Source organism: Lygodium microphyllum, chromosome 3, assembly GCF_053477565.2.
Source record: "Lygodium microphyllum isolate KBCC chromosome 3, Lygodium_microphyllum_v1.1.10, whole genome shotgun sequence".
NCBI classification, from domain to species: Eukaryota; Viridiplantae; Streptophyta; class Polypodiopsida; order Schizaeales; family Lygodiaceae; genus Lygodium; species Lygodium microphyllum.
Window position 1 is genome coordinate 124,386,424 of NC_141137.1, and position 14,472 is coordinate 124,400,895.

Consider the following 14,472-nt stretch of genomic DNA (forward strand, 5'->3'; position numbering starts at 1 on the left):
TTCGACAATACTTTCTTCAAAGAAAACTCCTTCCTCAGGACAACGCAATTGCACGGAATTCGAAAGAAAAACAGAAAATGACAAACACATCACAAGAGTTCATCCAAATAATAAGCCATGACAGAGGAAAATAACATTTTCTAATCTGCATAGTGAATCCCTGAGATCCTATGGATCATGCAAAGATGTACATCATACATGAGGTGCCTTACAGACTGCAACGCCAGTGAATCCTTTCACAGTGAACTCATTTATGAACATGTGCAAAAGAAGAAAAACTCTGAACTTTGGACCTTTTCCTCCCCCATTATGCATGACATGAGTAATGAACAGCAAAACCCTTTGAGTAGACGTGTCCAAAAATCAACTAGTACCCAAGTGTTTCCTTTGTTCTCCAATGCCTTATACTAGGCATATGATAATCATCACCCCTATAAGGTCACTCACTACAGCTTCCTGTAGCTTCAACGGCACATGATTCAGGCAGATGAGAAACTATATCAAATTTAAGAATCTGACCTTCTTGTAGTTTTTGAAGCTAACTGAACCTATCTAGCATCATCTCATGAAGACAAAACACTAACAAAATGATGAACTTTTACTTGAAAAATCAGAGAAGGATTATGACTATTGAAGGTCTTTTAAGAGAGAAGCTCCTCTTGAAGATTAGGCAAACGCAGCAGGATGTTCTTGGGGAAAGAACCTTGCCAGTTCAACAAGTTCTTGAATGTCAATCAGTATTAGCCACTCAGAGAGATGCGGTGGACTCAGGTCCCTACCATTCAAGTGGAGTATGCAAGGAAAAAGTATGATGATGTTCTTTTGGATGAAGGTTTAGGAGTGAACATCCTCCCTGAAGAGATATTTCACCTACCAGCAACGAGGGTTATTACCTGCCCCATTTCAGGTTAAGATGGTAAAGCCAAGGAGGTTCTAGCCACTTGGTATCCTGAAGAATTAGCTGATTAGAGTTGCAAGCTTGACGTTTCAAGTTAGTTTTCTGGTGCTGAGGATGATTGAGCTCGGAGAGTCTTGGAGAGCTGATGGATCCTTAGGCTGGGTGCCTCAAGAGGTTGGGCAGGTGGCCATAGATTATTATACCACTTGTGACCTTGCTAGGTTCCACTACTAGATCTCCAGGTTATGAGGCAAAAAGATCGTTTGGCAGAATATCAACAAGGCAATCATAGAGTATGAACAGTTACTTGATGGCCCTTCTTTTAGCAGAGGAGCTTGCAAAAGCTCTAGAAACCTTGACCTTGGGCAAGGGCCCATGTGATGATTGACTGAACAACGCATTCTTGAGTTACTAGGACCTTATGAGCATTGGACATCTTGCAGCCTTCAGGACATTATGACATCAAGGGATATGCCATAAGGGATTGATTCACCTCATCCCCAAAGCAAACTGCGGCACATTGGAGATCACTCCGTGGAGACCAATTATTGTGCTTGGCACTGCATATAAGATCCTTGCCAAAGTGATTAGTCTTAAAATTATCTACTCGTATGCCAAATATCGTCCACCCTAACCATACAGGTTTCATTTGAATGAACAAAATCTTGGACAATATTTTACCTTCTAGGAATCCATAGCTCTTGCACACACACAGAGATAAGGACATCATCATGTCACTTTTTGATTTCAAAAAACATTATGATAGAGTTGATTGGGGGTTCTTGGAGGGCAACATGTAGAGGATGGGTTTTCTAAACAAGTGGCTTAGAGGCTATTAGAGTGCAACGGTGTAGAAGCAGATGCACAGGTGAGTGAGAGAATGGAATGCACAGAGAGAGAGAGAGAGAGAGAGAGAGAGAGAGAGAGAGAGAGAGAGTATATTAACGTCTCTAAAAGGCCAATGTGGCCTATGAGACCAAAGCAGTACATACAATGATGGTGTGTTTCTCATCTGGAACGAGAAAAAATATGAAAAACATGCCTATAAGACTGAAAAGGAAATGAAATAGTGTCCTATAAAAGGGGAAACATGTCAGTGATCTGAAAGTGAGAGTAGAGAAAGGAAAACTCTCCATCAATGATATGTCTGTTCTCTAGGGAGGTGTATCTCTGCATGGCTGAGGCATCTCGGCATCTATCTCCTGTGGCGCTCAATGATGGCTTTAATTTGTCTGTGGTGTGGATGTCTAGGCCTTCGTCAGGGTGGACGTGGGCGCCTAGAACGGCTAAGCACCACTGCTCTATCCAAAGGGACACCTACAGAAGATGAGGTCCAATGATGATGTACTCCTGTAGGCTGTGTGGCAGTAGTAGTGGTATCTGCCATACTTTGTCGTGTATCAGTGAAAAAGTCAGTGACTGCTCTCTGTCTATGTGAGCCGAGCTGTGGGGGCCTCCTACTCCGTAGAATTGTTGCTCTGCGCCTCTGGAGCTCCAAGAGGAAAAATCCCAAGCATCTCTGATCCTCAAACTGCATGATCCGTCTCAGGGGTCCAAAACCCTCTTGAAACAGACAGTGGTATCTACCTCGTATGTCATAATATACAGTGCATCGGCAGATGTAGTGTTCCTCTGTCTCTGGCTCTCTGTCGCATAGTGGGCATATGCGTTCTTCTGTCTGTATACCCTCCCATCTGCCTATCTCAATCCTCAAATGGTGGGATGAGGTGCGGATCTGACCAATAACTGTGCGTAGTCCATGAGGCAGCTGTGTGTCCATGTAATTGGGTCGGGTGATGAAACCATCCTCAGATACCTAGAGGAAGTGGGTCTGGTAGTGTGCCATCCTCGTGCTATGGGGCAAGGGGGGTCGGATCCAGGTCTTCTCCGTATCTAACTTCAGTATGTCTGCTCTGATCACATGGTTTAGCTCTGATCGGCTTAGGTCAAGTATAGGGCAATCTAGGCTATAGTCAAAGGGGGTTAGTCTGTCAATCTGCAGACCATGTAGACGCATCCATGTACTCATCTGAGCATACCAATTGTGTCTGTCACCGTCTGCTGCTAGTTGTCTAGAAGAGGCCAGGGCTAGCCGTGGGTATCTATCTTGGGGGAGCTCCCATAGTCTATGTATGAAAGTCACTGCCTGAACCAAGGCCTCAGCCACCATGGGTGATGCCCCCAACTCAGCTCTGATAATCTCATGTGGGGTCGAGCTCTTCGCTCGTATCATGCGTGAGATCATCATGACCAGTGGTCTTTCCATATGCTCCCTTCCATCATAGTATTCCTTCTCTGGTCCATCCTGGTCTCCCAAAGGCTGTCTCCTCGTGTGAAACAGACTCGGACCCCAAATAGCTGCCCCATATAGGAGTGTGGGTGTAACCAAGGTGTCAAAAAGCCACAGTTTGGTGCGCGGCTCATGAAATTGTATGTCAGCACATTGCCTCTCCAATGCACCTAAGGCTGCATATGCTTTTGCCAAACGAGCCTCTGATGTCTCTCTCCAAGAGAACTGTGGTCCCTTCAATGTGACCCCCAAAGAAACATACTGCCTAACCATCTCCACTGGCTCTCCGTCAAAAGTAAACTGGTGCTCAGCTCTTGTCACCCAAGCAGCTGAAGTGTTAAATACCATAACTTTAGTTTTCCCAAGGTTCATCTTAAGATCTCTATCTCTGCAAAAAGCTGATAATGCATCCAAGTGTCTATTTAGTCCCTCAGGTGAGTCAGATATAAGTACAATATCATCGGCATAAAGCAGTAATGGTATCAGCACTCCAGCTAGGCTGGCTCCGGCCCCACCCATCCTATCCACATATTCTGAAATTTCATCTATATACAGCCCAAAAAGTGTCGGTGAAAGTGGACAACCTTGTTTCTGTCAAGATTGTGGGAGAGAAGGAAGGAGTCTCACTTGTAGCTTTCTTGCTTGCACAATGGGGGAATACACACAGAGGTGGAGGCTGAAAACAGTTTTCCTCTTCTTAGTTGTGTAAGCCAAAAAGAACTCACATACAAAAGAAATAGAAGAACCCTATATATGGGTCTCAAACCAAACTCAACTAACTAAGGTGGCATACTAACTGAGCCACGAACTAGAGTAGATAAGGATAGCTGTCATCTAGCTATTATTCATGGGCGGTGTACCAACTGCATCTGCAACTGACAAGTCGGTGACATAAATGCATAACGGTCACCCTGGCATATCACGAGTGGAGCTCGATATCTCAACACTCCCCCTCGAGCTCAATCCCAATTCCTGCACACCAAGCAGGTCTCTGAACTTGCGCAGCTTCTCTGCGCCCAATGCCTTCGTAAATATGTCAGCTACCTGATCCTCTGTGCTGACATAAACTAGATCAATAAGACCTAGTAAAACCCTCTCCCGCACATAGAGATAATGCACCTCAATGTGCTTTGTTCTAGCATGATAGACTGGGTTATTTGCCAAGTGTATACTGCTCATGTTGTCACAATAAATGACAACTGGTCCATCTGTAGGCTGATGCATATCATAAAGTAGCTTATGCAACCAAGCTACCTCACATGCAGCCATTGTTGCACCCCTGTTGAAATACTACCAGCCCAATCAGCATCAGTGTATCCATGCAACTGTATCTGAACCCCAGTCTCATAAAATAGTCCATACTGCAATGTGGACTTCACATACCTGAGTATGCGTCTAGCCGCATCCAAATGTGGTTTCCTTGGAGCCTGCATAAACTGACTTACCAACCCAACAGCATAGCTCAAATCTGGCCTGGTAATAGTCATATAAATCAAACTTCCTACTATGCGTCTGTACATAGTAGGGTCTTCCAGAAGCTCACCTGCATCTGCGCTCAGCTTCACATTCTGCTCCAAAGGAATTGAAATAGACTTACAGCCTGTCATCCCATATTTGGACAGCATGTCCAATCCATACTGCCTCTGCAAGAGCCGTATCCCACTTGGTGATCTAATCACCTCAATGCCCAAGAAATAACGCAGCTCTCCCAAATCCTTCATCTCAAACTTTTGCTTCAATAGCATTTTCACATGAAGGATATCTTCATCACTGTCACCTGTCATAATCAAATCATCAACATAAATGACAAGTAGCATAATACCTTTCTCTGTTTTTCTCACATAAAGTGAGAAATCTGCCTTGGAAATCTGAAAGTCAATAGTGAAAAGATACTGTCCTATCTTGTCAGACCATGCTCTAGGTGCTTGCTTCAAGCCATACAATGCTTTCTTCAACCTGCAAACAAACTCAGGATGAACAACATGCACATAACCTAGTGGCTGCTCCATATATACCTCTTCTTGCAAATCGCCATGCAAGAAGGCATTCTTTACATCCATCTGATGTAAAGACCATTCCTTTGATGCAGCCATAGCAATGACTGCTCTTACGCTTGCCATCCTTGCAACCGGACTGAATGTTTCTTCATAATTAATGCAATATGTTTGTGCATACCCCTTGACTACTAATCTTGCCTTGTATCTGTTCACAGAACCATCTGCATTGTGCTTCACCTTATAAACCCACTTACAGCCAATTGCATTCTTACCTTTAGGCAAAGGTACCAATTCCCATATAGCATTTGCTTCCAAGGCATCCATTTCTTCATCCATGGCTTTCTCCCATTTTTCTTTTCCCATGGCTTGCTCAAAAGAAGTGGGTTCTGGTTCCTGTATCACTTTGACCATATAGACATAGTGAATGGCTGTAAATCCATCATATTTCAGCCTATCCACAGGATATCTAGCTCTGGTAGACCTGCGCAAAGTAGATTCACTCCCAGGTGCTCTCAAAACATCCCCGGTCTTCCTTACTCCAGGTGTAACAATAGAAGGAATACCCAACTCATCATCAATGCTCTGTTCTGAGCCACTGGATTCACCATCCACATAAGAGTGACCTGCATTCACATCAAACATGGGCTGATCTACCTTCTCTTTTCCTTTTCGTGATACCTAAATACCACTATCTGCATTGCTTTGAGAAGATTCTCCTGATCTCAATCTGCCTGTCCATGGCGAAGAATGTGAACCACTGCTAGAGGACGCTCCAGGTCCACTAATATCCTGAGACTGCTACTGTGAATTCTGTGCAGCATTACCATTTTGTGCATCTACATTATCAATCACATTTACTGGTTTATACCAGCTACTCATCTCATCAAAAACAACATCTCTGCTCACTGTAAACTTACGAATAGAAGGGTTATAGCATCTATACCCTTTCTGCTGCAAAGAGTAACCAATAAAGATGCACTTCTCAGCTTTTGGATCCAACTTGGATCTCAACTCATCTGGCACATGAACATAGGCAATGCAACCAAAAATTTTCAAATGAGAAATATCTGATTTCCTACCAGTATATCTCTTCTCTGGAGTCATCCCATGTATTGCTGCAGTGGGAGTCCTGTTCATTATGTAAACTGCTGTAGCAACTGCTTCAGCCCAGTAAAAATCTAGCAAGTCTTTTTCATTGAGCATGGCACGAGATACCTCTCCAATATGCCTGTTTTTCCTTTCTGCAATTCCATTTTGTTGTGGGGTATGACTGCATGAATATTGCTTCTTTATGCCATGCTCCTGCAGGAACCTTGCAAACTCATTTGAGAGGTACTCTCCCTCTCCATCTGACCTTAGGCATTTTATTTGCAGGCCTGATTCTTTTTCAACAATAGCTTTAAGAGTTTTGAAATGCCCAAAAACTTCACTTTTCTTTTTCATAAAATACACCCAAACTTTTCTGCTATTGTCATTAATAAAAGTGACAAAATAATGACAGCCTCCAAGAGATGCAGCTTTAGTAGTCCACACATCAGAGTGGATTAATTCCAATGGCTTCTTACTCTCTTGAACATGTCTAGGAAATGGTTTCCTTGCCTGTTTTCCAAACTGACAGGCTTCACATACCTTATGCATTTCTGCAACCTTGAATTTAGGCAATCCTGCAACAATATTTTGGGCCTGCATTGATTTAAGTCGCTGTACATTAACATGATCAATGTGTTTATGCCAGATATCAATATCTGCAACTACACCGGTCCCATGTGCAAACATTGCTGCACTCAATTCAGGCATGTCTGCTTCCAAAGTAAACATTCTGCCTTTCTTCTTTCCTTTTGCTATCAAGCGACCTTTATTTTTCATATCCTCAACAAAGCATCCATGAGGATTAAATCTGACCTGCAAGCCCTGCTCAACCATTTGACCAACAAAAACCAGATTCTTGGTGATATTCGGGACATGAAATACATCGGACAGGTATTTCTTTTTCCCATCCTGCATAGACAAAGGAATTTTTCCAATCTACACAATAGGATGTACAGTATCATCACCAGTCTCCACAAATCCTGGTTTTTCCATTTTCCTTGCATCCTCCATCCATTCTGCATGACCTGTCATGTGGTTTGAAACCTGAGTCAACATACCATACATCGTTGCTTTCTTCTGCACTTGTCACAGAATTATTCATGTGCTGCACCATAAACAAATGCTTATTTCTGTCATCACCCTGTCTACTAGAAGATGCATAATTCCCTTGTTACAGTTTTCCATTCATGATGTCATTCTGCTTTTTATAGCAGTCTTTAGCCATATGACCCATTTTACCACAGTAGTAGCATTCAACATTACTGTTTGCATTTTGGCCTCTTTGCCATCCACCACGACCTCGTTGGCTCCCCCTGCCTCTAGAGTTACCACGTCCTCCTCCATAGGACTGGTTTTCTTGAGTTTGCTGCATATTCTGATTTCTACCACGGCCTCCAGATCGGCCTCCTCTACCTCTTCCAGCATTTGAGTAGAAGACAACTTCTTTTGAAGTTCCTCCTGAAGAAGATGCACCACCATTTCTCTGCTCCTCAGAAATTAGAAGAACAATCAACTCCTCAAAATCAGGAAATCTTTCACGGACGGAAATGGATGTTCGAAACTGTGCATAATCCTTTCCTAGACCATTCAAGGTCACAGAAACTAAATCATCATCTTCCACTGGTGACCCAATGGAAGCAAGTGCATCTGCAATCTTCTTCACCTTCATGTAGTAGTCATTGATGCTCATATTTTCTCTTTACACATTATGCAACTCTTGCTTGAGCTGCATTTTCCTGGCTTGCGTATTTGTGCTATACATTTTTGACAAAGTATCCCATGCCTCCTTTGGCGTACTTGCATCTTGAATATGCACAATCATAGAGTCCGAAATGTTGATAGACAGCCAGTACATAACTTTCCTGGCTCTCTCATGCCATGCTTTAAATGCCTACATTTGCTGTTGATTGGGAACATCAGGAAGAACTGGTTCTTCTTTATTTCCTGCAACAAATTCCCAATATCCTTTTCCCATATGGAAACTCATCATTCTAAACTTCCATGCTTGGAAGTTATTCTTGTCAAGCTTTTTAGTGACAATCTGTGAGAGAGAATCAGACGCCATTACAAAACACTGCAAAAAAAATTGTCACTGCAAAGAACACAGCTTCAGCCTCCAAGGGCTAATCTGCAAAACTGACGAAAGTGGTATTTGACCACACAGTCACTTTCTAGTGATGATTTTGCATCAACAAGCAACAAGGATGATTCTGTAACTCGCAATGTCTCTGCGCACAAGCATACGATGCAATTTCTACAGTAACTTTTCACCGACCTGTAGAACAGTAGTCGACAGCATAAAATAGGGCCTTTTCCTGAGTGCGTGCAGAAAACTTGCGCCTCCAAAACAGACCCCGAAATGGCCTCAAATCAAAAAAACAGGGTCACCAAGGGCTAAAGCCATTTCCCGCAGCATATACTGCCCTCTTGCTTCACCGCGAAGAGCGTCTCAACCTGAGACAATGCACTCTTGCACTTCCCGGCTGTGCTACCTGCAGAGACTTGCTCCCAGAACAGAAAAATGAAAGCAACACTGGTCCTCTTACCAGAACACCGCGAACTTGGCTTGCTTTCTTGAGCTCCTTACCACGAACAAGGCTCTGATACCATGTCAAGATTGTGGGAGAGAAGGAAGGAGTCTCACTTGTAGCTTTCTTGCTTGCACAATGGGGGAATACACACAGAGGTGGAGGCTGAAAACAGTTTTCCTCTTCTTAGTTGTATAAGCCAAAAAGAACTCACATACAAAAGAAATAGAAGAACCCTATATATGGGTCTCAAACCAAACTCAACTAACTAAGGTGGCATACTAACTGAGCCATGAACTAGAGTAGATAAGGATAGCTGTCATCTAGCTATTATTCATGGGCGGTGTACCAACCGCATCTGCAACTGACAAGTCGGTGACATAAATGCACAACGGTCACCCTAGCATATCACGAGTGAAGCTCGATATCTCAACAGTTTCACCCCAATGGTGCTATTGACTGTATCTGAGATGCCCTCAGGTGTTCGTACTCTGCCTGTCACTGTCTCATACAGGGCATAGATACTCCACTGTATCTCTACGGGCACATCAATGTTTTGCATTCTTTTCATGAGTCTAGCACGTGGCATTGTGTCAAAGGCCTTGCGAAAGTCCACAAAACAGCAATAGATCTTTTTCTTGAATGCCTTGCCTAATGATTGCCCTCAACGTAAAGATATGGTCTAGAGTTGTATATCCCCTCTTGAAGCCAGCCTGGCCTTTTGACCTCAGGCCATGCATCTCGGCCCATTCACTCAATGCTTGTTCCACGATAGAGCCATATATCTTGGCCAGCATGTGTCCAATCATGATAGTTCGGTAGTTACTAGGTAGCGCGGGGTCTCCACTCTTAAAGAGCGGCACAATAATATGGTCTGACCAACACGTTGGAAATCCCTCACAAACTGCCCTATTAAAGATGTGAGCCGGCGTTGGTGCCAGAATATCACAGGCATGCGTGAAGTGTTCAGCCACTAAACCCTCATGGTCTTGGGCTCTTCCATTTCTCAGTTTCCATATGGCATTCCTCACTTTTTTTTCTGTGAAAAATCTGCAATTTGCTGGTCTTGAGGTTGAGGGGAGTGGCATAGGCTCTTGGCCAGGGATATCATAGAGTGTGCAAGCATATCCATGCCAATCATCCGGTCTAGTAATTTGTAGGGGTGGCTGGTTCTCATGCATCTTTTTCCATGCTCTCTTGCTGTCCTGCCCCAAGAACATGGAATACATTTCTGTTTCTAGTCTGCTCAGGTATTCCCGCTTCTTTTTGCGTACCAACCGTCTGAAGAGTGTTCGAGCATGCTTATGTGTGCATATGCCAAGTGCCAACTCTCGCTGAAAACGTGCTCGTGTCTCTCTGCACTCATCATCATACCAGCCATTCTGTGGAGCATTACCTCGTGGAGGTTTATCTGACGGTGTAGTGTGTGGGAAAGCGTATGCTGCTGAAGTGTGTATTATCTCGGCCAACTGTCTTGTAAACTCATCCAGAGAGGCCTGTGTGTCTAGCTCCCTCAATGCATCTCGCACAGTAATGCTGTAAATGTGTGAGGTCGCTTCCACAAAATCATAGAGTGGTAATTTTGGTATGTGTGACTGTGCTTCGTGTATATGCCCATATTGCATTGTGAAAGCTAGAATAGCATGGTCTGCTACTAATCCAATTGGTCTGTCTAAGATTTCAAAACTTTTTATGTCAGGTAGCAAGTTGGGTGATCCAATCAAATAGTCCACTGTGCTTGACCCTTTCCTGTTATTCCAACATGTGAAGCCATTAGATCTTGGCCACTGTGGTAGCCCGTTAAGGATGGCCAAACCATGTGCACTTCCCAGTGCCAGTAGGTGTGTTCCATATTCTGTTCTCTATCTTGGGCTGATCTAACTAATCCCACTTCATCTAATGCAAGAAAGTTATATTAACGTCTACAACAGGCCAAGTTGGCCTATGAGACCAAAATGTTGCATACAAAATGTCTGGGAGATTTGAATTCAAAAGTCCCAGTGAAGCTAACGTTTATGCTATGTTGAACTAAATTGAGTAGGTACAAAATGATATCTAGACTAGATACAATCTAGAGGTACTCCCAGTGCGGTGTGGAATTGCTCCTAGAGTGTTCATCCTAGGATGTCCCGCATGGGTCAGTCTAACATGGAGAGACTAAAGGGGCGGGGCAGGGCCCTCCGATAGCGGCGTAGTATCCCTTGTATCTTAGACATGTGTCTTCTGCGGGGACGGGGGCCGGTGGGGCGTGGGCGCCGGGCTTTGCCTCTCGCTGTGGCTATTTCTAAGGTGGTCCCCCGGGGTCGGGGGGCCGGTTGGGATGGTGGGGGCTCGGTGGTGGGGAGGGTAGCTGGTATTTGGTAGAATTCGTTGAGTGTGCGTTGATTGGTGGCTCCTTGTCTTTGCTCCGTGGTTCGTAGGAGGTGGTCTTTGTGGCGTCGTATTTCCAGTAGAAAGAGCCCCAGGCATCTCTGGGCTTTGAATTCCATCACCTTGGAGAGTGGTCCGAATCCTTCGCTGAATAGGCAATGGAAGCGTCCCCGGATTTCGTAGTACACTGGGCATCTACAGATATAGTGTTCCTCTGTCTCTGGCTCGAGATGGCAGAGCTGACAGACTCGATCTTCTAAGGGGAGGGGGTTGGCCCTGTATCTGCCCGTTTCGACCCGTAGTTGGTGTGAGGACGTGCGGATCTGTCCGATGGCACTTCTGACCCCGTGAGACAGGTGTGTGTCCATGTAGCTTGGGCGGGTGATGAAGCCATCCGGGGAGATGTGCAGGAAGTGCTCTCGGTAGAAAGCCTTCTTGGTTCCTAGTTCCGACATGGGGGTCACCCATGTCCTGGCTGTGTCTGTCTGGATGATATCCATTCTGATGATGCGCTTCACCTCCTCTCGGCTGAGCTCCAGGTGTGGGCAATCTAGGCTGTATTGTAGTGGGGGGAGGTGGTCCATATGCAGGCCATGGAGCCGTAGCCAAGTCTCTGTCACGGTCTGGAAGAGGGCCTCAGCCACAAGGGGCGGTGCCCCCAGCTCTGCGCGGATGATCTTGTGTGGTACGGAGGGCTTGTTTCGGATCATCCATGAGATCATAAGTATTAAGGGTCTCTCCATCTGCTCCCATCCCTTATAGGTGGCCTCCTCCTTAGGCAGTGGTGACTGGTCCTGCGGGGCCCTCCGCGTGTGGTAGAGACTGGACCCCCATATGGGAGCCCCATACAGGAGGGCTGGTGTGACCAAGGTGTCAAAAAGCCAAAGCTTTGTCCAGGGTTCTTGGAACTGTATGCAGGCACATTAGTTCTCCATTGACCCGAGGGCTGCATAGCCTCGGGTTAATCTATCTTCTGCTACTTTTCTCAGGGTAAATCTCGGTCGAGAGAATGTAGTCCCCAGATAGACGTATCTTTTGACCACGTCCACGGTCTCTCCGGCGTATGTGAAGGGGGGTACCGACCGTCGGAGCCATTGCGTTGACGTGTTGAACACCATGACCTTGGTTTTCCCCAGGTTCACAGTTCGGTCTTTGTCTTGGCAGAAGGCCTGTAGTGCATCTAGTTGGCACTATAGCCCTTCAAGTGTGCTGGAGATGAGGACTATGTCGTCCGCATATAGTAAGATGGGTATCAGTGTCCCTCCCAGGTTCGATCCCTCCTCGCCCAATCTATCTATGTACTCTGAGATCTCATCAATGTAGAGGCCAAATAGGGTGGGTGAGAGTGGGCATCCCTGCTTGACTCCGATGGTGCTGGTTATCTCCTTTGACAGCCCTCCTGGTGCCCGAACTCGGCCCGTTACCGATTCGTATAGTGCCAGTATCCCCCATCGCATTTCGGTTGGGACCTCCCGTTCCTGTAGTCTTTGCGTGAGCCTCGCTCATGGAACTGTATCAAAGGCCTTGCAGAAGTCCACGAAGCAGCAGTACACCCGTCTTCCATGTGTTGTGCCCTCCTCTATGATGGCTCTCAGTGTGAGGATATGGTCAAGGGTGCAGAAACCCCTCCTAAACCCTGCTTGTCCTGCCGCCCAATGTTGGTGTTGCTCTGCCCACTTGCTCAGCTTGTGGTCCAATATGGATCCATAGAGCTTGGCTAGTACATGGCCAACCATGACTGTTCGGTAGTTCGTGGGAACCATGGGGTCTCCGGTCTTCAGGATAGGTATTATGGTGTTGGCTGACCAACTGGCAGGGAAGCCTTCGCATAGGGCTCTGTTGAACATGTGTGCTAGGAGAGGTGCCAGTATGTCTCTGGCATGGGTCAAATGCTCTACTACCAAGCCTTCGTGGTCTTGGGCACGGCCATTTTGGAGTCTATCAATGGCGTCCCGAACCCGCCCCGTACTGAAGAATGTGGATGATCCGGGTCTACTCCCTGGGGGCCGAGGTAGCTAGGGCTGCTTGGGTACTTGGTATAGTGAGGTTGCATATGCGTGCCAAGTGTCCGGGGAGGTAATGGGCGTCTGGGCTCGGGGCTCCTGAAACGCCTTCCATGCCTCTTTGCTGTCCTGTCCTAAGAATAGCTGGTAGAATTCGTGTTCCACTTTGGAGAGGTAGGCTCGTTTCTTCCATCGCACTAGACTACGGAAGATCAAGCGTGCCTCTTTATGCGTGTGTACTCCCCGTGCTTCGTCCTGTTGAAGACAGAGCCGGGTTTCCCTGCACTCTGCATCGTACCAGCTATTCTGTGGGACATTCTTGTTCGGAGGGGTGGAGTGGGGGGATGTGTGGGGGAAGTATTCGGCAGCCGAGGTGTGTAGTGTGCCCGCCAACTGTGTTGTGACCTCCTCCAGGGGTGCGTGGGGGTCCATTTCTTGCAGGCTCCAGTAGAGATGGTCGGAGTATGCGCTCGCAGTTAGCCTGGTAAAGTGGTACCTGGGGAATCTTGGGGGGTTGCTTGCTGGGGGGGGGGGGGGGGGGGGGGGGGGGGTTTAGGTCATACCTGCAGGTTATGTCGCATGGTCGGTAGCCACTGCGAGTGGGCGAGGTGATATTTTAAAGGACTGGATGTCAGGGATAAGTGATAGAGGACCGAGGATATAGTCCACTGTGCTTGCTCCCAGTTTCTGTGTGGGTGCTCCATGTGCCCCCCATCCGATGCAATTGGCCGCGTGCTTGTGTGGGAATCATGTGAGGGCATCCGACCCGGGCCATCTGTCGAGACCGTTGAGGATGGCTAGTCCGTGTGCCCCCCCTAACGCCAGTAGGTGTTCACCATATTCGGTGCATTCAGCTGTGTCCTGTGATGCCCGGTTGAGTCCTATCTCCTTCGGTGCGATCTCTTTGTACATGTGGTCTTCGCTCTCGAAGAAGGGGGTCTGCCTCTGTGCTGTGCATGCGTTGAAGTCTCCGGCCAACATGACATCCCCCAAGCTGGAGTAGTGCATGAAATCCTCGTACAGTGGTAGGTATGGTGACTCGCCCTTCGGTGATGCGTATTGGGAGTGTGCTGGTGGGAAATAGCACACCGCCATGTATATGTCTCGGGGGCGATCTGTGTGTATATTGATCCACATGAAGCGGGCTTCCTCATCTTTCTGCATGACTTGCACTATGGGCTGTAACTCCTCCCTGCACAACACAGCCACCCCTCCGAACCCTCGGGTCCCTCCTTTTATCTATATCCCCTCACTTCTGGTAAGTAAGTGCCTGGGCTTTGGTGGGTTTGTGTGTAGA

The 14,472-nt window shown here is 46.5% G+C and overlaps 2 protein-coding genes across 2 annotated transcripts in view; both read right to left on the bottom strand.

The window, feature by feature from the left end:
• Nucleotides 1-14,472, bottom strand: part of LOC148038851 (synaptotagmin-5-like) — a 117,278-nt gene that overhangs the window by 10,010 nt on the left and 92,796 nt on the right. The gene's annotated exons all lie outside the window — the stretch shown is intronic.
• Nucleotides 193-11,787, bottom strand: LOC148038852 (uncharacterized). The gene is made up of 2 exons (XM_087675568.1): nt 11,069-11,787; nt 193-215 (listed from the first exon to the last, which is right to left on the bottom strand). Exons 1-2 carry the CDS (start codon nt 11,754-11,756, stop codon nt 193-195), a joined length of 711 nt encoding a protein of 236 aa, XP_087531694.1. The 5' UTR covers nt 11,757-11,787.